This window comes from Tympanuchus pallidicinctus, unplaced genomic scaffold, assembly GCF_026119805.1.
Source record: "Tympanuchus pallidicinctus isolate F22 unplaced genomic scaffold, pur_lepc_1.0 scaffold23, whole genome shotgun sequence".
NCBI lineage: Eukaryota > Metazoa > Chordata > Aves > Galliformes > Phasianidae > Tympanuchus > Tympanuchus pallidicinctus.
The window spans coordinates 8,365,273-8,389,030 of NW_026294740.1; the positions used below are offsets into that span (position 1 = coordinate 8,365,273).

A 23,758-nucleotide genomic window follows, 5' to 3' on the forward strand; every position below is an offset into this window, starting at 1 on the left:
AAAATCTTTACTGAAGCGTGGCAAAAAGAAGAACTAAGATCTTACATAGCAATCCCAGTATTCTAATGTATAGCTATGAATGCAGCATGCAGGAAGATTGGCAGAGCAGCCACTTGTGATTCTCATTCACGTGTTTGGCTGAGGACTGCTTTTGTACAGAGCTGTTCAAATGTATTCCAGGAGCACAGTGCTCAGGCAGCCGGGCCCTGGGGGAATCTGAAGGCACCCATAATGCCCAGCTTGCAGTCAGCAGGTTGCTTACTTGTCTCGAGTTATTGAAGAGCACGAGAAGTGAATGCACACCATGTTTCACACACTAGGTCTCTTACCTTCGGAATTCCTACTATGAAAAACGAGTGATAATTGTTGTTCCTTATTGCTGAGTAGCAATGCGTGCTCAGGACTTGTTTCTCAGAGTTCTCTTAGTGATATTTTAATACAGTTTTAATGATTCACCCACCGAGAAATTTATTTCTTGATTCTCAGATAATTATTTGGTTTTGCTTGATGAGTTTTTAACAGTAATATGTTTCTTCAGAGTTTAGATACTGGACTATAAAAACTACAAGAATTGTTACAAAAGCATTGCGAAAAGCACAGCTCCAGTTTATTATTTTGGTCTAGAAAGGTAGGAGACCTCTTAGGATAATTTAACTGTAATTATTTAAGTATTTAACTGTAAGCCCACAAATCCAATAACAGCAGAAGCGTTCATTACCAAAAAATTCACAAATGTGAAGCTTATCTAAACTTTTCATGGAAAAGTGAGTGTGTTATCAGAGCTTTTATGTGTAGGGCTTGCTTCAGATGGCATCTATAAGAATTTACTTTGTTTTTTGAACACTGCTCAAGATTGCTTATACTGTAGTCTGTAATGTGAATTAACCATACTTGCAGAAATAGTTTTACTGGCTGTTGCTAGGACTGTGGTGGAAGCAGTTTCACCATGCTAAATAAAGCTCCACATGAGGAGATGAGAAACACAGCAGGAGGCAAATTGTGACCAACAAGGATAAACCGCCAATCCTAATCCCACTTTTTGGGTGGAGAAACAAATCTTTATCTGGCATAATTTATGCTCTTTGGTATGTCATCTTCACTGACTCTTTCAGTGTAAAAGATCAAGACTTCTCTAAGGAAATTCTGTATTTATTTGCCTTGTCTTTTGTTGTTATTGTTATTGTTTTTTTCATGTGTCACCCAAAACTATGGCACAATTTTACCTTTTTGAACCTAAGCAGACCTGGGAGATGAAGATTAGCAAGACTCCACTCTTTAGAGCTCTTGCAAAACTACTAAATAAAAATGTGTGTGCAAGAAATAATATTAAATGAGAGCTCATTAAGCAATACATGTCACAGTGTTGACAGTTTGGGAGTATGTAGGAGATGATTGATATAGTTTTAAATTGTTAAAATATGACTGGCATTCGGCTTGGTTATGAAGTATCAGCCAGAATACCATGGCTGACTCGTTCTAACTGCCCTGCTGCATTTAGACAGACTGTCACCTACTTACTAAGCAGCCAAATGACAACATCAAATTAAAAGGTAGACTTACAGCCACTACTGTACCAAGCCCCTAGAGACTCTGAATAAACAGATGGATCTTGGATCCAAGTACCAGGTGTGAACTGGCAGGGAAGCAATTCCAGAGGCATAATTCCTCTTCACTGAAAAGTCCCTCTATACAAGTTTGGATATTGGGGTAACTGAGGAGAAACAGGATGCCTGAAAATGAGCAGGGAGAAAACGGACTCATAAAAATTAGCTCACAGCTAACACAGAAAAGAAAGGTTTTGCCTTTTTTTTGAAGAGACTGTATGTAAGAGTAAATTATCAGATAATAGTTCTGCTTAGACACTGAATGAAAATATTTATCATTCCTAAAAACAGCTGAAGAGATGAGTGAACAAATTCTAGGAAGCATTCAAATCTAATGCTGCAGGGTAAGAGTCAGTAAGCTGCAAGAATAAAGCTGTGCATTGATACAGTTTTTGATTCCAGTTTTGGCAGATGCAAGCCAAACAATCGTATCAATTCTTTTAATTACAATACTAGTGAAATTAATGTAGTTCAAAGTTTGTGACAGTCTATTTCTAGAGTGAAATCCATACTGTCTCATTAACAGATGTGTTCAGGATGAACTGCCAACTCAACTGAAATCAATGTAAACTTCCCAGTTACTTTCATGATGTCAGGACATCACTGACAGTGTTTGAAAGTCATCTTCATGTACTATAAATTAACTGTAAAATAATAAGTATCTTGGTGACGTCTTTTAACTGTAATTGTGAGTTAGTGAAACAGCAGAAATAGGTGATGTATCTACACCAGTGTATCATTTAAATATTTGCCTACTGCACATTAACGATCGTGCACTTTACTACAGGTAAGCTAAAGCACTTTTTCTGTTGCTAATTCATAATGTATCTGTTTTTGCAGACTGTGATCTATAAATGTTAGGCTGTGACAGCCTGCCAGCACTTCTCATGCAGCACCTACTGATTGGAGTTTTTTGTAAAGAAGCTTCACAAAAGCAGAAGCAGCAGAAGATGGAGTCGCCCTACAGGTGCACGCTGCAGCAGTTCTCCCTTCAGTCTTCCCAACAGGATTTGTGAGAGTCTGTACCTCAACATCTTTATTGGTAATGGATCCTTCCCTTAATTTGCTGTGATGCATTTGGAATGTCAGCTTCTAAAACAAGGCACATGGGAGGCATCTAAAGTAGATTTTTTGAAAGGAAAATGAACAAAGAGCATGTCAGGTTCCATTTTGATTTGCATGACAAATCCAGCATGCAGCATTCGGGAGGGCTGGGCTGGGCTTGCCTGCCACTCACTGCATTTGTCACTTTGGTTTGAACACTTTTGACAGTCTGTAATGTTAATTGTTCTAAGGATTGTTTTGCTGGAAGAAGAAAAGGAAAGGATTTTGGTTCTTGTTCTACTTTTTCCATGTACAGGAAAGGAGGGATATCTGAGGAAGTAGAAAATGATTTCAAACTGGGTTTGATCTGTTTGTAAGTAATCCTGTGAGTTCATCAGTAAGTTCAGTACTTTAAATGTTATTGTGTACGTGTGTTTTGAGAAATACTAGGCCCCTAAACTAGTAACCTGGGGAGTCTATTGTTTTGGTGCACACCATTCTTTCTTCCTTTAAGTCCCACAGAGATGGGTCCTGCAGAGCGGTTTGTACTATGCCTGTGTGCTTCTATCTGATGATATTGTGGTGCTTTGACAAGTGCTAAGAAGGAATTTAATGCCCTAAGAAGCACTGGTGGACACACATTGTTACTGGTGAGTGGATGGCATGTGAATAGCTCCCAAGTATGTCAAAGACCTGTTAGTAGATAAGAGCATGTGACTGAATTTCCAGGAGACAGAATCAGAGGTGGAGGCTGTTGGTATAAAGGTGTAACATCTATATGAAAACAGCTGTGCATTGATCAGTGATGTTTTTTGAATTTTAGAGTTCCTAGCTGTGTTGGCAAAGCAGTGCATGTTGATCACAAAAATGTTTTCAAACTAAGAAACAATCAGCTGTGAAGTTTCAGGAGAAGACCGTGTGGTTTCTGTTTGTGTCTGTTTGCAGGCAGTGCTGGTTTTCAGCCAAATGAGAGCCTTAAAGAACGGAGAGAGGAAGAAGACAATGTCCCACAAGTTTCCAGGTAACAACTGACATCTAATTCTAAGATTTGAGGTGCTACACTGCATATGGTGTTCTTATTTATGTGTTGTGAACTAAGTGCACCATCACATTTAAGCTCTAAACACAAAAGGCTTCAGTAAAGTAAAATCATGCAATCACTTGCAGAAATATCAAAATAAATGAAGGTATACAATCAAGCATAGTGATTCCAATCATATTCTGGCTTAGTCATTCAGTATGCTAACAGAGCTTCACTCTTCATGCCCAAACTTCCTTAAAGACTATTTTAATAAGTCTGTGGAGTTACATGAGGGTCACTTTGAGCTGATGCATCTCAAAAAAAAAAAATCAAACCCCAGGTAATTTAGAAGTGTTATTGATGATCATGAATCATATTCTTACAGCACTGCTTTGAGAATGGTTAAACTGTTGTGCTGCTTCAGTGAATGCTGAACTCAGTGGGACTTGCAGGTACTAAATTTAGCTCCAGAGAGCTTGATGGCTTTGCCTTATGAGCCAGGATTGCTCACACAGGACGGCTGTGCCCATCACCCCTCCTGCTGTCCTCACAGTGGGAAGTTCCTCCTCCTACTACAGAGCTGGCAGCTGCTGAATTTTGCAGATACTCTTGTGATTTGAAAATGCAAACTGAGAGTTTTGTAACATACAGAACCATAGCTAGTGACAGCTCAGTGTAAGACATGGGGATCTCCAGTGCTGACAGCTTGCATCTGGAACTGCCATTGTTGCTACAGGGAAAGCAGTGCCATGATTCAGAGCTGCCCCAGCCACGAGGACCTGACCTCAGTAGTTTGTAGGTCTTGGCCTTGTGACTGGATGCTGCCTCTGCATTTCCTGGTAGCCTTCCTGTCTGATTGCTTCGTGGAAAACAGTGCCACTATTTCCTGTTGTTTGGAAGTTATTGAGCTTCTCCCACGAAGAACTCGTTTTTTTTCCTTTCAAATTAGCACCCAATATTAAACAAACATGAAAAGGTAAAAAAATTGCCACTGAACTTGATAGTTCCTGCAGTGTTTCATTTGCGTTTTTAACGTAAGTCAATTGCTCTGCAGTCAGTAACACTTCTTAGGACATCCTACTTTACCTAAAGATAACCTACACCTTTTTTTTGGCTATAGTACGTGAAAACTGTTGTGGCAGAAACCCTCCTGTTCCTTAGGTCCCTTTGCCCATCGTGTCTTCCCCTTTTTCTTGCCTTTTCAGACAAACACCTCCTGCTTTTTCATCCATTTTACAAGCAACAGGGCAGAACGCGGCTGTGAAGGTGACAGCTCATAGCGTACGGGCAGTGCTACTGATGGCAGGTATTATAAAAAGACCACCCTTCTGTCTTCACTTAGTTGTTTCCCTGGGATGTCCAACATCTAAGAAACAAACACGCCGTGCCTGGTTTTATTATGCTAACGTACTCAGAAGAGACGGGAGGGGAGAGCCCCGTGCCTGGCACAACCCCGCCGGGCACGCACCGCTCAGCCTTCGGGAGGCACGGGCCTGGCGCAGCACCGAGCGCTTCTGCCGCTCCTGAGATGAGAAAGCTCCTCTCTCCTTCCTGCCCTCAGCACGTCCATACCCACGTGTGTCTCCCCACCGTCGCATCTCTTTCCCGCTGCCGGCCCTGCTGCCGCTCGGCGCCGCCTCTGCGGACTTTCCTGCGGGGCGTGGCGGGGCGGGCGGAAGTGGCTGCGGCGGCGGGCGGAAGTACCGGGGGCGTGGGTGCGCGCGTGGATCCGGCGGTGCCGCAGCCATGGCGGAGCGCGTCGAGCAGCGGCTGGAGGACCGCGTGCCGGAGCTGGAGCAGTTGGAGCGGGTCGGCCTCTTCACGCACGAGGAGATCAGGTGGGGCGGCCCCCGGGCCGGTGGGGGCGGCCCTGTGCTGAGGTCCCGGTGCTGATGGCCCGGTGTCTTCTTTCGTGCAGGGCTGTCCTGAAGAAGGCCACGGCTCTGGAGTACAAAATACAGCGGAGAGCCCTTCGGAAGGAGGATTTTATCAATTATATTCAGGTTGGCCGCGCTGATTGGCGGTACTAACCGCATAGATCTCTCTCTGTTAGGAGTTCCGTAGTTGTCTGTGTAAGAAACCTGCTGCTTGAGGGTGTCCTCGCTTCGCTGGTAGTCTTTACTCGTGAGTGATCTGTTAGGATACGAGGCAATGGTTTTAAGCTAAAAGAGGTTACGTTTAGGCCAGATATCTGAAAGACATTGTTTACTCGGATGTTGATGAGGCTCTGGCACTGCCCAGAGGTGCCCGAGGCTGGGCCCTGAGCTGGGGGGGGCACCCAGCCCACGGTGGGGGTGGTACTTAAGGTCCATTCTAACCCAAACCATGGTGGGGTGATTTTATAAGCACAGGTTAGGCATGAAGCTTAGACAGCAGTTTGGAGCTTTTGGGGACAAGAGAAACTTTATTCTCAAAAGGACTCTTTTCTGTAGTTCCTTTCCTCTCTGGGGATATAGAGACTTCAGTTTTCTGACATGCTGTGCAAGTTGTCTTTCCATGCAACTCATTTTCTGTAGTGCGAAGAATCTGGAACATGCATTAAAATTCTAGGAATATGTGGGTTAGGGCTGAAATACCACATGCAATAAAAATGCTAAAACTTAATTTTAGTCATCCTTAGAGAAATAGTGATTTGCTCACAAAACTGTTGCTTGTGGTTTCCTGGGTGTAACTTCTATTATCTGTGCGACCAGCTGTAAAACACTTCATCTTTGTTGTTATTTTTTTCTTTATTATTATACATCTTTTCATTTGCCTTTAAATGTGTTTTTTTCTCCCCACTCTAGTATGAAATTAATCTGCTGGAACTGATCAAGAAAAGAAGAGCGGTACGTTTGCCAGTTTTTGCAAGTGCAATCACTGTGCACTACATTTTCTTGTGCAGTGAAAGTAATACTTCTTTTCTCCCAGCGCACCGGGTACTCATTTAAGAAGGATGAAATTGAGAGCTCTATTATGCATAGGGTCCACAGCCTCTTCAAACGTGCCACAGGAAAATGGAAAGTAAGTTTGTTTCTTTTGTTTGTAGCAGCAGCTTGGAAAATAATCTTTCGGTATGTTGTGATGTAAAAGTTAACCTAGATATCTCTGCTACCAGATATTTTCAGTTATGCAGAGAAATGTAACAGAAAATCTAAGCAGAAATTTGGACATGTAGCAGTGACACAGAAGTAGGTCATTCGTGTCAGATTTTATTATTATTTTTAGAGAAACAATATTTTGTTTTCTGAATCATTATTTATCATCTGTCTTGAGTCACATGTTGCCATGTGAGTTTTGTGCATCTGCTTGCAAGGATTAGAAATGAAAAGAACTCTCCTTTACTTTGGGCAGAGATTGTCTTGATAGCTCTTGTGGTAAAACCTATGTGAGGTACATAAGAAATCATTTTAGTGAGTTCTCTGTTGAGTCAAGCATAATACAGATGTTACTGCAGAGGCAGCAGGAGTGTAGGTATTAGGATGGAGAGATGGTTTTCTTCAGACGTTTTGCAGGAATGTGGATATCGGAAAAAAGTGAATTTTGGAATAAAAATTCCTCCCTTCTTCATGCCAAGAGTACATACCAAGTGCATATTGTTTGCTTCTCAGTGTGCAAGAGTGCTTTAGTACATATTCTAAGTTTCATTCTCTCCCACTTGCATTTCCACTAGGAAGATGTCCAGCTTTGGCTGTCACACGTTGCATTTTGCAAGCAGTGGGTGAGTTTTCAAAATCCTGTTCTTACTGATTGAAGATACGGGGTTGCCGGTCAGGCAGGCATCTGGAACTTGTATTGTAAGGCAGGGGAACAGATCGTACTGCAACATGAGTATCATAACATAACCTTTTGGCTTGAGAGCATTCATTCGTTTTGTGGAATGAATGAATCGCCTGCCTGTGAACGGTGATTTTTGTTTCAAACGTTTCTTATAGTGATTGTGCTGACAAGGAATTGTGGCAGTCTAGTACTCTTTAAAGTTCTCTGTGCAAGTCTTCATGTTGTTCCCAGCATCCAGTTGTTATCCTTCTTGTACTGAAGGAGACAATCTCAGCGCAGTAATAAAAATGACTGAAGAAAAATGCAGTCTTTACCTTAAAAGTGGTCAGTGAGATTTGTAATATAGGCAACATCTGTGTTAGTTGTCCAGGTGCAGAAGAGTTAACTGTGCTCGTGAGGCTGGTAACAATTGAAAGCTGGTTGATACTGAATAAGTGCCAAAAACTTTGATCTAAAGTTAAAGTAGGAGAGAAACATCTTTTCCAGTATGATTGCATGGCAACTTATGAGTGTTCTTAGTGAAATTTCAGTCCTGTTGGTTTAGTTTGATTCTACAGATGGTAAAACAAAGCTATTTCTTTTACAGAATGCAAAACATCAGCTTAGCAAGGTGTTTTCTACCATGTTGGCCATTCATCCCAATAAACCAGGTAAACAAAACAAAGCTGAGCACTGTGTATATAATTCAGTATAGGCTGAAGAGTGGTGTTTCGAGTTCTTATAGAATCCAATTCCAGCTGTTGCCTCGCTGCTTCATCAGAAAGGATGCCTCTGACAGGTTGTGCTGAGCAATCAAAAGGTGATGTGAAGAGAGAGTCCACTGCTTTGAATGACCATTCCCCACATAGACTGGGAGCTAGATAAACATTTCAGAGGCAGATGTTAAATACTAGTGGCTGATTTTGGGAATTGAAGACGTAATTTTACGTTGTTGGATCTGTAGCTGTGCTGGATTAAACTTCCTGCTTGGCTTCTAGTCATATTTAACTTGGTCTCACTCTGGGGATGATCAGTTGTATTTCATAGCTGAGCTTATGCATGTGGGGTAAGTACAGTGACAGAAACATCCTGGAGAACAGTTTCAGAATGGATTCTCATGAGCAGACACTTGCTTAGCTTTCAAATGAATTGACATCTTCTGTTACAGCACTGTGGATTATGGCAGCAAAATGGGAAATGGAAACACGCCTCTCCTCAGAGAGTGCTAGGCACTTGTTCCTGCGTGCTTTGCGCTTCCATCCAGAGTGTCCAAAACTTTACCAAGAGGTAACTTTGTGGTTTACTTATGAGAACTTGTTTGAGCAGTCAGAGCAAACCAGTCCAGCAGATTTCTGAGATCAGTCTGGCAAAAGCTCAGATTGATGTGGTTTAAAGAATGCCTCGAAGGTGGGCATTTCTGAATGTGTGACCCCTGTACCTATAAGCACAGATCTGTATAAGCTGAGGCTCACAGACATGTGTGATGTGTTGGCTGAGTCCTGTACCTCCTCAGGCAGACCTTCCTTTTCCTCATGTTTGTGAACTGAATATGTTTATGCTTGATCCACCCTCCCTTCCCATCACTTAATTGTATCTTCTTTCTTGCAGTATTTCAGAATGGAACTGATGAATGCAGAAAAGCAGAGAAAGGAAAAGAAAGAACTTGAACGAGCAAAGATGAACTTGGTAGGTCATGTAGATTTACTCTGAAATATTCTCTGCTTGTGTATCACACATTTTAAAGTTGAACTTCAAGGGGTTTCTATTAATGATTCTCTTGAGGACTGCTTAGGGAGTTTTTGTTCGTGCTCTGTAGCTATGCTAAACTTCCCAGGTGTTGTCTGATGCTGAATTTAAATACTTCAATTTTTCTTGATGTTTCTAACATCTTTTGTTAATATCAGTTTGAAAGTTAGTTGCCATTTCTGGAAAGTAATACTGAAATATTATTTCATTATAGTTAGCTTGTGGAAACTAGGTTAAGATAAATTTAGATGAAACATAATTACCATTTTCTGGTATTTTTCTATGTTTGCAAAAACGATAGCTGAACAAGGAAAACTTGCAACAATGCTGTGTTCATATTACAGGAGGAATTCAATTATTCTGAGAAGATTCTTAATGGGGAAATGGCTCACATAATCTACAGGGATGCTGTTCAGAAAATTAAAGGTGATCTAGCATTTCTTTTACTTGGGAGCAAAACTGTCACATTTAGGTCACCTGGTTTTCTCAAAGATAAATTAGGAAGCTACAAGATGATGGATTATAATGCATTGACAGTGTGTGCAGTTTTCAATAGGCCTGACTCGTGTAGAGCCATTCTGTGTTTCTGTGAAAGGACTGAATGAGTGAGTGGTGGGGGTGGAGCCAAGTTAGAAGGATGTGTAAGCATGTCAGTAGACAGGACTGGTTTAGCACTTCTTAGCCTGCAATGCGCCTGCCTGAGGACTTTTCTTTTTTGTCGCTGTCTAGCATGAAATCTTGAAGCATGTAGCCAGGCAGTTGACATCCTAACATATGGCTTACCATATGGGTTGAATGCTGAGGCTTACAGAAAAGAGTATCTGTCTGGACACTTGAATAATATGTGTGTCTTGAAAAAGGCTGTCAGGGATACAGAAATGCAAAGTGTGTGATGGGATGTGATGCTGTACTTGGTACATTTCTTTTCCCTCTTGGTCTGTAGGTGTTGAGTTCTGTCTGGCTCTGCTTTCTATTGCGAAGCTCTTTGATTTTACACACGATTTGCAAAAAGAAATTCTTGAAAGGTGAGAGGTTTTTTCAATAAGCGCTCTCTTAACTTTCCTAATTTGTAGTGAGGTGAGAGGTTAATGACTGAAGTCTGTTCCTCTGTGGAGATAAAATGTTATGGGAGATGTATGGGAAGTACTTCTAAGAAAATGTATTTGAAGTAAGTCTACTTTTATGAAAAGGATGCATGAGAGAACTTGATTATAAGCTTTGAAAACCTGCTAAGAAGCTCTTAGGTAAAATGTAGTTGTTGCTGAATTATTCCAAGTTTAGTTTTCTGAAGTGCAGGAACTGCTTTACTCAGTGGTTCTTCTGTTTCTTTAGTTTCTCCAATTTTTCTTCTTTCAAAAGAAAGATCTCTCTGGAAAGGTGCCATCCTAGTTCACTGTATTATTGGAGAATATCTATACTAATAGCAAACAAAACCAAAAAACCCTGGTATTTTCTCTTGTGGTGAAGAGAATTGTCTCTTTTATCTGATTACTTAGAAATTAGGTACATTTCTATACCTTCAACCAGCATGACAATCCTTCTAAACATTTGTCAGAAGGCGATGGCAGTAAATGGATGTCACAGATATAGTATGTTAGTTTGCAGGCTGAGTATGCTGATAATCCTCTGATGTGGGACTACATGGCCCGTCGAGAGCTGGAGCTGGGATCCTTGAAGCCCACAGAACCCACCACAAAACAGATGAAGGTGTCTGAAATGACCCAGAGAGAGGAACGTTGCAGTGCAGTCTTTGAAGAGGCTGTGACAGCAGTCCCCACGGGTGAAATATTCTGTCTGCATTTTAACATCAGTTTTTCCTGCTATCTCCGCATACTGTGTACTGTGAGAGTTTTGAAGGAGGATGCAAGTAGCTTTGGGTTTGGGATCCATTTAGGGGATCTCTTTTGTGTGTTACTGAGGTTGTTTTCAAATGTACTTTTGGTCTTGAAAGAGTTGCTTAAAGTGTTTTCTGTTGCTTACTTTTATGAATGTGATTTAACAATAGAAGTGTGCATACAGGAGGACAGAGGTGTGGGAATTGTAAATGAAATTTCCTAAATGAAGGAAACGTGTTGAAGTGAAGTATATTGTTGGTCAGCTGTGAGTAAGCATTGCTTTTGAGTTGCCAATGGATGGGTATCTAGTATCTGGCATTACCTGTATTCTCAAGACTCTGTGCAGAGACTGCATGCAGCAGATGCAAATTGCTGCTTACATAGCCTGTCATGTTAGGCAGATGGAAGATTTTCTCAATTGCCTGTGAATGTTCTCACTTCTGCAGACCCATTGAAAATACAGGCAAAAGGGTGCAGTGAAAATTAGTTGTGACATTGTGCTCTGAAGCCTCAGCTTAACTAAGAGCTTAATGCTCTTTAGAAGGAATTACTGATTGCAGCTTATACTGGGAAGCAGTTTTTAATGTCTTAAAGCAGGGTCCCCTTTCTAGTATATTTTTAAAAAAGTTGGCATTAACCCTTCGTGCTTGGATTCTTTTTATCCCTTACCTTAAAGACAAATATTTGTGCTTACTGTTGTGATTCTACAAAGCATGACAGAATGTCTTTGATTCTGCAGAGGACATGTGGAAATGCTACATCACTTTCTGCTTAGAGAGATGTAACAGGAAAACCAACAGTGAAGAATTAAAGCAAAAGGTAAAAGGCCATTAGGAGATCATAGTACCAAAACAACCCTGTTTTTACAGGCTTTTGTTCTCTTTCAGACAAGGAGTTAATGTTTGAATGTTTTATCAGAAATAGTGACAAGTAACTCTTAAAAATCACTCAGTCTCTGTCTGAGGGAAGGCGTGTTACCATTAGACACACATGGGCTGCCTGAATGTGGATACCTCAGGCACAAATCAGCCTTGTCAGTGAAGTGCTATGAGCTCCTTGTATGGAAGTTGAGTGCAAACTTGTAGTTGTTCTGTGTGGCTTGGTTCCCTTTTACTACATTGCTATGTTGTTCTTTGCTCCTCAAAGAAGAGGTGTAATTCAAGTGCTCAAATTCCACCTTTATCTTGTAAATAATAGGAGTGTGTAAAACATCAGGTTTATAAATTTTATTGGATTTCAGTAACATTTTGATACACAAATCCACTGGGTTTCTGGTAATGCTAGGATCTTGTTTTTGAAGGAATAATGCTTATTTTCCTCACTTTTTGTTCTAGAGGCTGGAGAGGACACTGAATGTGTTCAGCAAAGCCCACGAGTCCAGTTTGCTGCCAGAAGCTCTCTATAAGCAGTGGGTAAGAGTTGGTTCAGAAAAATAGATTGGTGGACTGTCCTGCATTGATGCATGCCTACCTTTGCCATTTTGTGTAATTAACAAAGTAGGCATTGTTGTATTCAAGGTGTTTTTAACAAAACACTGCACATTTCTTGTGCTATCTGCTGTTTTTTTAGCTTCAGCTGTTACTGAAGTCCAGCCTTTCTCAGAAGGCTGCAGAGGTGGCAGAAGCTGCAACTCAGCGTTTCAGCCTGTCAGTGGAAATGTGGCAGATGAGGCTGCAGGTGCTGATCCAGCTGAAGAGTGACAACGTGACCCAGTGTTTTGAAGAAGCCCTCAAGCATGTGAAATCTAAGGTTTGTGCTGGTTTTATGGACTCGCATGCATGCATCAGGTGGAAAATCTCTGCTACTTTTGTAAAGGATTTTTTTCCTTCATAGTGCACTTAGATTCCCTGGCTGCTATTTAGGTCTATTGCACTTTCAGGAGCACTGAGGAATTACAAATTGTTTGTGCGTGGGGTTTCTTACTTCAAGCTTTAAATGATTTACATGCTTTTTTGCTGTTCCATTTCAAACTGGGCTACAAGGAGTGACAGAGGAAGCAAGAAGCTCATTTGTTCCTTCTCCTCCCTGTTCTTTTAAGTTATCTCTGTATTTCAGTGCTGATGAACAAGAATTTTTCTCTCATTCCTGGCAACATATCTAGCAGCAGTCCATCTAAGTAGTATTTGTTACGTGAATTAGAAAGGAGACAAGAAGGGATTTCAGTCTGCAGTTTAAAGTTCTTTTTAAGAGCTGTGTCTTAAGGATAGTTTTCAGAGAAGCAGTAATGTAGAACTTGGTAATTACCTTGCTGTCTCTGAAAATCACTCTGAGTTGCTCTATTTCAATCGTTTGACTTCTGTGTTTATCTTGTAGGGCACTTTACCATTGTGGGCCCTCTGGGTGGAGTGGAGTGAAGTCGCAAATAGCAAGGAAGACACAGAAGCTCTCTACCAGGTACTTGGCTAACAAAAATCTTCATAAGGTGATGTTTAAGTAAACAGGAGCTGTGTGTGCGGATGGAGTAGCTGCAGTACAAAGCTTTTGCTGCATACTTCAGTGGATGTGTTGGTATCAAAGCATTCCAAGTAAAGCTGTTTTCAAAAGTCAGCTGTACAGAAATGCTATGGAATATTGAAGGAGACATGTTTTAGATTACAACTAACATCGATTTTATTACAGAATGCTGTTTTTTCAGACATTATTTAGAATGCTTTTGTTAATACTTTCTCACACAAGGCCCCATGAGTGTCAGGTGTCTGGTGAGAGAGAGAAGATGCTGCTTCATCCTTCTTGTAACCTTTTAATTGTAGCTTATGTAGTTTTTGGTTTGTTTTAAATTTGCAGAGGTGCTTATATGCCATAGCTCCTGCTGAATCTGTGACTATGAAAGAAAAGTATCTTGACTGGGCTTACAGGAATGGTGGATATAAGAAAGTAAGAAAAGTCTTTACCAGGTAACAAGAAAACCACTTTAAATCTGATTATTCTAGGGCAAATAGCAAAGAAAAAATGGCATAAAGTTTGAAGTTATTTCTATTTTTACTTTAGCCTGTATGAAAGTCGTCCACTTTCACTTGACTTCTTCAGGAAGATGATTGAAATAGAAAAGGAACAAGTAAGTTGCTGAATATCTAATTACTGCCTTGTATTTGTAAAATACACTTCTAACTTTGATATGAAGTTAAAGGCTTGTGAGCAGTGTCTTTTGTAATCAATATTTACCTTCTGATGTTGATTCATAGTATACAATATAAAAGCAAGTTTCATGGTAACTAATCTTCGGCGATGTGTGTGTGTGTATTACCATGACTTTCACTTTGTCAGAATGTAATCAAGCTGCAGACTCACTTCTGTACAAAATGAATGGCCTTTTAATACCTTCTTGTGTTAGGAATCGTGCAAAATGCTTCATCTGAGAGAATACTATGAACGTGCTTTGAGAGAGTTCGGTTCAGCAGATTCTGGTAAGGAGATTTTCTTCTCCCTCCCCAGTTCAGTGCTACCTCTTTGATTTCTGTTTGGGGGTTGGGGGCAGTAGCTGTTTGTTCTGCTGTTAGATTGCTATCATGCAGAGTGGAGCTCAAATCTTCAGTGCATGACACTCTGCAGTGAGCCCACACTTTTCAATCCGGGGCCTTTGTTCACAGTAGGATAGCTTCAGCAGAACTACCAGCAAATAGTAGTTTTGACACTGGCAGGCATAGGAGATGCTCGTCACCTTTCATTTACATTTGTGAACAGTATGGAGCCATGTTTTTGTAATAGAAAATAAATAGCTCAATTTCTCTGATGGCATGGGAAGCTACTGCTGAAGAGCTGCATTGTTTCTTAAGATAGCAGAACCCAGGCTTTTGAACTTCAAGGGAGCAGGAGGAAGAGGTTTGATCAACTAAACCACACTGCACTAAGATGAAGAACGCTTAGAAAAAGAGAGTTTCTAGGTTAGGTTTAGTATGTTTACTAAATATTCAATCAAAATCTAACCAGAATGTTTTTCCTTTAAAGATCTCTGGCTGGAATACATCAAGGAGGAGCTGAGTCATCCCCAGGGCAAACCAGAAAACTCTGGGAGTATTCACTGGCGAGCTATGAAGATGTTAGAGGGAGATCAGGTGGAAGACTTCATTTCCAAATACACTTTACTGCAAACTGGACACTTATGAAAAACTAAAAATAATTACAGCACGACATTGTGGATTTTTAAAACAAAACTTGTGTAGAAAGGTAAATATGTTTTGTGATATTAAAGTGCATTTTCTTTACTGCATGTGTGAAAAGAATTCTGTCTCAGCACAGCTGTTGCTGGTGTTTCTGTCAGTGTCATGTTCGTGTGCACAGCTGGAGATGGCAGAGGCATCTCTGAGCTTTCCTCCAGCCTTGTGCGTTGAGATAGAAGTTGCAATGCATCAGCTTTTACACTGGCAAACTAACACTGCAACACATACATACAAAATAAACCATTGTACCCCTGGGGGCAGTTCTTAACATCAAGTTCAGTAAGGAAAAAATGGAACACTGGATAAACAATCTGTAAAATGATGGTATTTATTTGTTTCTTAACCTTGAAGTCATGTATCATCCTCTTTGCAAAAGCCAAACAACTTCTACAGCCACCTTGTCTCCTCCTAAGTAATTCTGAGTGACTGTGCACAGTGCAGGCGAGCAGAGCTCTGTCGCAGATGTTCCTGCTGTGACGGGTAAGCTGCGATCTGTGCTTCAACCTTCTGGTGGATCTCTGCTCACAGAGCACCTGCAGCTCCATCCCACCTGCATGCATGTGCTTTTGCTGTGCTCTGCCTTCCTGCTTCCTTCTGCCGATTGGACAGAACCCCAGGGAGCAGGGGCAGGTGTCGATCCTTTTACAGCTGGGTGAATCCTCCTTACACTCTGATTTATCCGCTTGTTTCTGCTTTTTTTTTCTTCCCCCTCTCTCCCCTTATCAATGACTGGAGAAGCTTTCCAGTAGCAGTGAAAGAAGCTACGTATCACGTATTCAAAGGCAGTTAACAGCGTGGTGTCTGCGCAGATAAGGCACGTAACCGGTTGCTCCACGTGCCAGCCGTACAGCGGGCCGAGCCGCCGCACCGTGGCAGCCGCCGATCCGCCTCCGTCAGCGGGCGCAGCGCAGCGGGGCGCAGCTCTGAGGCGCGAGGGGCCGAGCAGGGCGGGCACGCGCCTGACGCGGGGACAGAACTGCGCTCGCGGCCGCTGCCTCCACGCTGCCCGGCCGCCGCGGTGGGATCCTGCGGGGCGGGAGCGGTGTAGGGCCGGTTCGTTTCTACCGTGCGGGGAGAGGAAGAAGAGGAGGAGGAGGAGGAGGAGGGGCCGCCGGCGCGGAGCTGCCCGACGTACGCCGCGTTTTGTCCGCGTTGCGCGTTCCGGCTCCGTGCAGCAGGCGCGTGCCCGGGGCTGCGCGGGCAGCCTGTCGTGCAGAGGTGTTATCTGTGCCTCAGTTGTCTCTGAGGATAACTTCTGTTTTCTTCGCTCTCCCTCTAGGGACCATCAGAGCCGTTGAGGTGTTAGCTCCTGCTGTGTGTCCTCCATCTTTGTCCGGTTCCTTAGGGCTGCTGGCAGCTCTGGTCCCGCTGTTTCTTAGCACAGCACCTCGCACGAGGTGGACAGCCCATAACCGTTGTTCTTTATACACACACAGCTGCCGCTTAGGCCTTTGTTACCTTTGCTGCCTTTTCTGGTTGCTGTACCACACGGGTGCGTTCTAGGAGCTGTTCCCAAAATTTGGTGTGCATGAGCTGCCTCGTGCTGCCAGGTGTGAGAAAGATCCTCCCTAAGGCTGTCTGATTCATTAAGAGAACCAACAGATGGTACCCGAGGGCTCCACAAAACCAACAGCACTGCAGGAGCCTCGCTGGAGGAGTCTGGGAGAGGAGTAACTGAGTTCTCTGAAACTGCTTTGTAGGTGATGGCTGCCACTCTGGAGCACAGAGGCTCTGAGGAGCAGCCTCCTAACAAGAAGGAAACTATGACCTGGAAACCCAGAGATGTTAAGCCTAAAATATTAGGGCAAACTAAAGCAGATGGTAAGTAACAGAACTCCTGTTCAGGGAAATGTTCACAGAAGCTGCAATGGAAATCTTAGTTACTGTGCTAGATAATTTGTACTTAGATATTTGTGTATGCCTATGTACAGGAGTGTAGGGGAGCTGCTAGGTCCTGGCTTATACTGGTGATTGAGCACCTGGTGAAGTCTGGCCCAGGCACATTGCTTACACCTGTGCTCCCCGTGTAACTAGAAGGGCTGGACGCAGGGTGCAGCCCCCCATGGACTCTTAAGGGGGCCAGCCTCGAACAGGAAAGCTTCTTTTGGACCTTGGCTGCTTGTTGCGGGGTTGTGCTGTATGGCCAGAGGGCCCTTTCACCACTTGGGTGAGTTCTGTTCTTTCTGTGAATGGCTGTTGCTCTTCCTGTGAATACGTTGCCTGGAATCATCGAGCACTTGTTGGAAGAAGTTTTGCTTCTTCGTAAGTGGAACAGAGAGTATTTAATCAATGCCACAAAAAGGAAGTCAGAGCTGTGGTTTTTCAACATATGTAAATAAGAGCAGGAAAAACCCCAAGATAAACAAGATACAAATGCAAAGAAGGTCTGCTAGCTCCTGTGCTCTGATTTAAAGAGCAATATTCCAACAAGAGTCCACAAAAAATCCTTACTTGGGCTAATGCTGTGACATAGGGCTGCATCTGATCTCCCCAAGCACCTGAAACCTGAAGCAGCACATGGAATAGGATCTAATTACATTAGTAGTTACAAACAATGTTAACACACTTAACTGCATTATTCAGTTGCAGGTGTTTAATTGTTCCTGTTTAATTTCTAATTATCTCTTGGCTCTTTCTGTTATTTTTAGAACATTTGCTGAAGAATGCCCTGTGTGTTCTTGATAGTGACTCTGAAGGAAGTGAATTCTCCGATGTCTCTGCATGTGAAGATGCTGTCAGTCTGCATACAAACACTGACGTGGAGGACTTGTGTGGTGAACTCTCTCGTATGTCTGAGGATGCAACTTTCCCTCAGCAGCCAGCTGCTTTGACATATGAGATGGAGGACTGGGATAAAGAGTTGGAGGAGTCTGAATGTAGTCCTTATGGTAAGTACGAATTTATTTGTGATTCATTTGAGTTTTGTTTGGCATGTGGAGGTAGATGCTCTATAGAACACATCTGAAAATTTCCATGTTCTGTTTTGGGGATTTTTTTGTTTGTTTACCTCATGGGTTTGTCATGTACAGTTTGGTTGCCAAATACAGGGCTTAGAGGCAGTGTTGTGAAGTTTGTGTGTAACTCCTGCTTGAGCAATTCTTGAGAAGTGGAATAGTTCACTTCTGCAGTGAAGGTCAATATGCATAGACAGTCCTTCTCACTATTCCAAGGATTGTCCGTACGTATTGAGCTTCACCTCAGAAATCAACACTCTACTAAAATGCATCTGTTAATCTGGAACAGAAGGGAGATTCGGCAAATGTTCCTTTTCTCCAGGAATTCAGCCATAGTGTCTCTCAAGAGCTGGACTTTCTGAATGTGAAGCGATGCAAACACTCAGTCTCTGCTCTAAGTGTGATTTGTTGGTACTTTTGCTTTGTTATGTGGCAGAGTGCTTTTTTTGGTTGTTGGTTTGCTCGCTTGTTTGGTTTAATTCCATGAATGGCTCTTTCATTTTTGTTCTCCACTTCCGTAAGCTGGTAACAGGAGGAGCTGCAGCCTTCTTGTGAGATTGTTCTGATTTTAAAGTGAAAATAGAGTAGTGGCTTTATATGCTGGGTAACCGTAGATAAGGGCTGGAAGTGCATACACTGTGCTTCCAGTGTCTGCTGACTAGAAATATTCTGCTTCTGTGTAAAGAGTTAACCAACTTGGCATAAAAATAGGGTAAATTAACTGGTTTATTACACTTAATTCTAGACTAGTGGAGGTACTGTTGTGAGCTGGCTTTTACAGGACTCCACCTTTGTCCTCATCCAGTGACACAACCTTTGGGAGACATCTGTGCTCCCTAATTTGGAATGTGGTTATGGAGAGAACAGGAAAAAGTAGGGAAAAAAAGCATGATAGCTTTATGAGCCTTCTATGCCCGAGGAGAAGAATTGCATGCATGTATATGCTGGTGTCAGACGTACTGGATTCAAGTACATCACTGCATTTTTCAGATAACTGTTTTGTCTCTGTGTCAGGAACTTACTCTCAATGAAGATTTTGCCAATCTCAGCTGTTTGCTTTGTTGGTAGATCTAAGTGCTGGTAGATCAGACTGAGACTCTGGACTGGAAGATGCTGCGGAACTGCAAGATGATCTGCCACTGGCTTTCTGAATATCTTTTGTGATATTTTCTTTGATCTTTAGATGCTGGTGATCTCTACTGCGGAAGCTTTCAGGAAAATAATCTTTTGGCCTCATACTCATTTCGAGAGGATTCACTGTACAACCCGTGCTGTCACCATGCAGCTTGCCTTGCTTTTCCCCTGCCAGTTAGAATGACTGAGGTTGGCCAGTTTGATGATGCTGATGAATGAGGTCAGAACTAAGTTTGGTTTCTGAGTTGGATTATTCTTCACTGAGTTGCAGGTGCCAGCTGTAAGCTGCTAGCGCACTTGTGGACTGTTTTCTGTTTGTGTTACATAGAACTGTGTTGCTAATTCATTGTTTGGGAGGAAGTATGTAATTCCTAATCTTACCTTGATTGCAAAGTGTTGCCAGTTTTGGCATGTTTGGTACTTTCATGTCTGGACACTTAACCTGTAATTTTCTTTCATTTGTTATGGAATCGATCTTAAAAACTCTTCCTCCTTCCAACTTCTCTGTTGTACTTCTGTGTTGCAGTTTGCATCTCCACGTTAGTCATGACAAAATTAGATGTGACAGTACAAAATAAGTTCTTCTGGTTTGACATGTTTCAATACAAAGGAATTTGCAAAACGTCTTCATGTATGTAACACACCTGTAGGCATATATTTGGGATTTTGTTTCCTACAGAGATGCTGGGTGTTTGTCAGCCTCCCAGGAAAGGTTTCTGCACATCAGACCTTGTGCTCAGGTGTATTATCTTCCAGTCTCCAGTAGTCTGATGTTGTGTGAGGATGTTTTAAAGACATGTAATGACAAAGAAAATATGCTTATCTGATCCTCAGTGCATCCTGCAAACAGCAGTGAATTGAGATTCATGGTATTACTGATACTTGTTATTTCTGTGTTGATAAATGAGGAAATGAGAACACAAAATACTTCCATAAACTTTCCAAGAGAATAGCTGGAACTGGAACTGTATTCTTTTTGCCTGTGCTTTGGAATTAAAGGAAATGTTCTCAAATGAAGAATGGAAGTGGATTGTATGACTGACTTCTTACAAAAACAGTCTCTTGTTGCTCATATTTCTTCTCAAGAACGTTTTGATGACTTTTTTGACACATGCTGAAGCACTGTACCCTTGTTTATTCTCAGGCAAGGACTTAACACAATTGGAAGACTTTTTTTTAACCTATCCGGTGTGTGAGACTAACTTATGTATTAGCATGGGAGGAGGAAATGAGCTGGAGTAACATTTGTTTAATGTTTTCTTTGAGAGCAGAGGAAAACAAGAGCTCAGATGAGTCTGTTTTTTTTTTTCTGTTACATGGGAGTCCCCAGTTAAATCTGAGTATGAGGTGAAGAAGCAAAGCAAAGAGCAGAAGCTGGCTGGTGATTCTGTGGCTGAGGGCCTGTTCTTTTGTTCCAATATGATGGAGTCCTCCAAAAGGTCATATTTCTGCCAAGACTTAATTCAGCATGCCTCCAGAACGCATACGTACACAGAAGCATAGCCTGACAATTTGTTCTTGCCTTGAGCAGAAAGAAAGCCCTAGCTGTGCTGTGGCACTGGGGGTATTTTTCTTTTGTGGGCTGCTGTGTGATCAGCTGCTTGTTGAGAGGAGTTCTGCATTAGTTGGAACAAATGCTTGCCTAGGCTTGGATACGTAGTGAGTTTTTCTAACCTGAACAAGAAGAATAAAACTCTAAGTGTGGCTGACTCATTCAATTCAATACTAATAAATATGAGTCAAGCACAGATTAGTAAGGTAAGTATATACCAGTAAATTGTGAAAGTTCATTTTGTTATCCTTTTTGTCAGTTTCCCAGGCCTCAGCTGCAGATGTTAATGCCACCCTGCAGAGGGCAGCAACAAATGGTTTATTCTGTTCAGTGCTTTTATCTGGTATGAAGTTTCACCAGCAAGTGTCAGATCCTTAGGCTGGATTTCTAAGCCCCGTTATCCCGTTAATCAGTGAGACTGATTAATGGCCCTAATTAGCTTCTCATTTTCTGTTTTGCTCTGAAGTTATACTTAGTAGATGGAAAATTTCTCCCATGGGTGAGAAAACAACCTCACTTGACTGGCTTTGTATTTACTATGCTTGTGAATCCCATCAGAATTAATCAAGATGAGGCCAACAGAATTCTGTGGAAGCAAAGCCACCTTTCTCAGAGTAGGCTTGAAGGAGATCACCAAGAAGTTGTTATTAACATAGATTCGGTTGGTTTTAATTCCTGTATGATTCTAAAATTTTACCTTTAATTGGAGTCAGCCTCATCCTTCTGGACTGTCATTATTTGAGAAGAAATTAGTTGTCCTGAATGGCTGCCCTGCTAAGCTGTGTTTTAATTGATGTTTGGTTCTCAGAGGTGTTTTTGTATTCTGCTACTTTCAAGGAAGAGTCAGTAAATCAGGGACGCATCGTGCTGGTAGGGAAGAACATATAAATGAAGATTGCAGGTTTGGTTTCAATTGCAGCTCATTATGTCACAGTCTGAAACTGGACAAGCAGTAATCTGAAATGAATGCACAGCAGTGGGGCCTGTGAATGCTGCAGTGCTAATTCAGAAGTCATTGCTGCTCTCTGGTCTGGTGTCAGTACTGGATTTGTTAGCACAATAATTCCCTTTGCTCTCGCTGTGTTTAACAGCACCGTGCATTCTATGTTCTTCTAACCAGCTGCCACTTTCCTGGTTTGAGTCACTTTTTACCTTCTAGTTTGATTAGTTCTTGCTTGTGGGTATTAAAATCAAAACATGCAAGATCTGACAGATCTGTTTTTCACAGGGCTTTCTATCACGTTTAAGATTTGTTGTGATTGAGAGCAATTTGAAATTGCTGTTTATTTTCAAGCTTTTTGCAGAGTTATTTGTGGGAGGAATGCAGTTTATTTTTCTGTGCTGGGGCACGTCTCCATGCCTGAATGCTTAATCCAGCTCACTAATAATAAACAACACATTTCTTACTGCTCAGCAGCCTTATCTTCTACAGTGAATTTGAGAAAGTCTTTTGCAGGTGTCCTGATGAAGGTATTCTGCCATGGCTCATTGCTGGTTTTACTCACTAATATTCTGCCCATACAGCAAATAGTTTTGAGGTAATGCGGATACTGAACAGCATTTGGAAGACAAAATACTTCAACTACTCTTAACAGTATTTGAGTTAGTCACTGCAGACTGCTGCCTGTAAAATAAATGACTGTGGACGCTCTTTTTAAGAAGAAAAAAGTTGTCAAGGGCAATAATAGCAGAAGCTGAAACCACTTGGTGAATTTTCTTTGTCAAGGCTGATGTGAAAATGATGTTTGAAAGGTAGCTGTTGAAGAGTGCTTCAGAGTTCACTGCCAGTAAACAGGAATAGCTTCATGTACTGAAAAGCCTGGATCTGCTGGAAAAACGCCTTGAATGCTGGCCTGTGATTTACCAAATTTACTGTCTGTTAAAATTTACAGTGGAATTTATGTTGCTATGGTTACCAAAGCTTCTCTAGTTCTAGAATGGCAGCGCATCTCATTTCAAAACAGAATCTTTGTTTTTCCTCTCCTTTCACTGTAATCAAATGGAACTTTTAAAAAAATGGTTTTAATTTGCATGACTTGGTAGAACTTGTTGCCATGAGGAATCTGAAAAGCCAGAAATACAGTTGTTGCCAAGACATATGCTTGTGTTTTACAGGACTTTTGAATTAAATCTCATTAGATCTAATAGATCTGTACTGTAGGGCAGAGTTGGCCCTGGGCTGGGAAGAAACGTGCAGCTCACGCGGCCCACCAAGTGTGTGTTAACTTTGAGCTGTAACGGCTGCGGGTCTCTTTTGTGCGCATGCATATCTGTGTTCATCAGCCAGTTGGCCGCTGTGCCCTTGTGCCTGTGTGACTAGCAAATGAAGAAGTTAAGAAGGAATGACTGCAGTGGTGTGGAAATGCCATTATTATTTTGTTGGGGCTTGTTTCCTCTGCAGCTACAGTACTGCCACGGTCATCGCGATGGCCAATTGCCGCAGTGCGCTCACAAATCTGTTGGAAAACAAAACTTGTTGTTTTTATTGTGGAGGAGTGGATGTAAGCCCGCTGGTGAGATCCTGTTTGACAGTTCCTGTGCAGCTTTCCTTCTAGAGCTCAACAAACAACAGTATTAGCAAGGTTATAAAAACAGTACCACATGAAGCAGAGGAAATAAAACCAAAGCATTTTGCTCTGTCATCTGGCTTCCAGGAGCAGTGCCTCTGCCCAGCAGAGGCCAAAGATCGAGTGCTTTTGACACAGTTTGCTTCTGACAGGGATTGTTCCATTTATATTGAGAACAGAAGTTGCACTTAGGTGTTTCCTGACGTGTCCTCTGAGGTTATTATGCAAAGATGGCTCTTTTACTGGGCCGTACCTGTTCTGATTTTTTTTTTTTTTAAGATGTACATTTGTGTTCATATAAATAAGAATTGGAGGGGAAAGTGTTTGCTGAATTAAGTTTATATGCTTTACAGCTGCAAAGCTTTCTCCTTCAAGAAAACAACGTCAGGATACATGATAGCTTTCA

At 41.9% G+C, this 23,758-nt stretch overlaps 2 protein-coding genes across 2 annotated transcripts; both read left to right on the forward strand.

The window, feature by feature from the left end:
- The first annotated feature begins 5,365 nt into the window (after nt 1-5,365).
- On the forward strand, nt 5,366-15,398 carry UTP6 (UTP6 small subunit processome component). The gene is made up of 19 exons (XM_052688382.1): nt 5,366-5,507; nt 5,588-5,672; nt 6,456-6,497; nt 6,580-6,672; nt 7,322-7,369; nt 8,015-8,078; nt 8,576-8,694; nt 9,016-9,093; nt 9,498-9,579; nt 10,097-10,178; nt 10,752-10,933; nt 11,728-11,807; nt 12,323-12,400; nt 12,558-12,737; nt 13,302-13,382; nt 13,773-13,882; nt 13,977-14,043; nt 14,320-14,392; nt 14,934-15,398. Exons 1-19 carry the CDS (start codon nt 5,416-5,418, stop codon nt 15,089-15,091), a joined length of 1,794 nt encoding a protein of 597 aa, XP_052544342.1. The 5' UTR covers nt 5,366-5,415; the 3' UTR covers nt 15,092-15,398.
- Nucleotides 15,399-16,114: 716 nt separating this feature from the next.
- On the forward strand, nt 16,115-21,574 carry COPRS (coordinator of PRMT5 and differentiation stimulator). The gene is made up of 4 exons (XM_052688408.1): nt 16,115-16,276; nt 16,846-16,966; nt 17,794-18,033; nt 19,283-21,574. Exons 2-4 carry the CDS (start codon nt 16,849-16,851, stop codon nt 19,450-19,452), a joined length of 528 nt encoding a protein of 175 aa, XP_052544368.1. The 5' UTR covers nt 16,115-16,276; nt 16,846-16,848; the 3' UTR covers nt 19,453-21,574.
- The last annotated feature ends 2,184 nt before the right edge of the window (nt 21,575-23,758 follow it).

Bases quoted from the DNA above. Each gene is read 5' to 3' on its own strand.
- UTP6 (XM_052688382.1), top strand. From the start codon at position 5,416: ATGGCGGAGCGCGTCGAGCAGCGGCTGGAGGACCGCGTGCCGGAGCTG. The intron at 5,508-5,587 runs GTGGGGCGGCCC...TCTTTCGTGCAG, and splicing joins TTCACGCACGAGGAGATCAG to GGCTGTCCTGAAGAAGGCCA. The intron at 10,179-10,751 runs GTGAGAGGTTTT...ATAGTATGTTAG, and splicing joins CAAAAAGAAATTCTTGAAAG to TTTGCAGGCTGAGTATGCTG.
- COPRS (XM_052688408.1), top strand. From the start codon at position 16,849: ATGGCTGCCACTCTGGAGCACAGAGGCTCTGAGGAGCAGCCTCCTAAC. The intron at 16,967-17,793 runs GTAAGTAACAGA...TGTTATTTTTAG, and splicing joins AGGGCAAACTAAAGCAGATG to AACATTTGCTGAAGAATGCC. The intron at 18,034-19,282 runs GTAAGTACGAAT...TTTGATCTTTAG, and splicing joins GTCTGAATGTAGTCCTTATG to ATGCTGGTGATCTCTACTGC.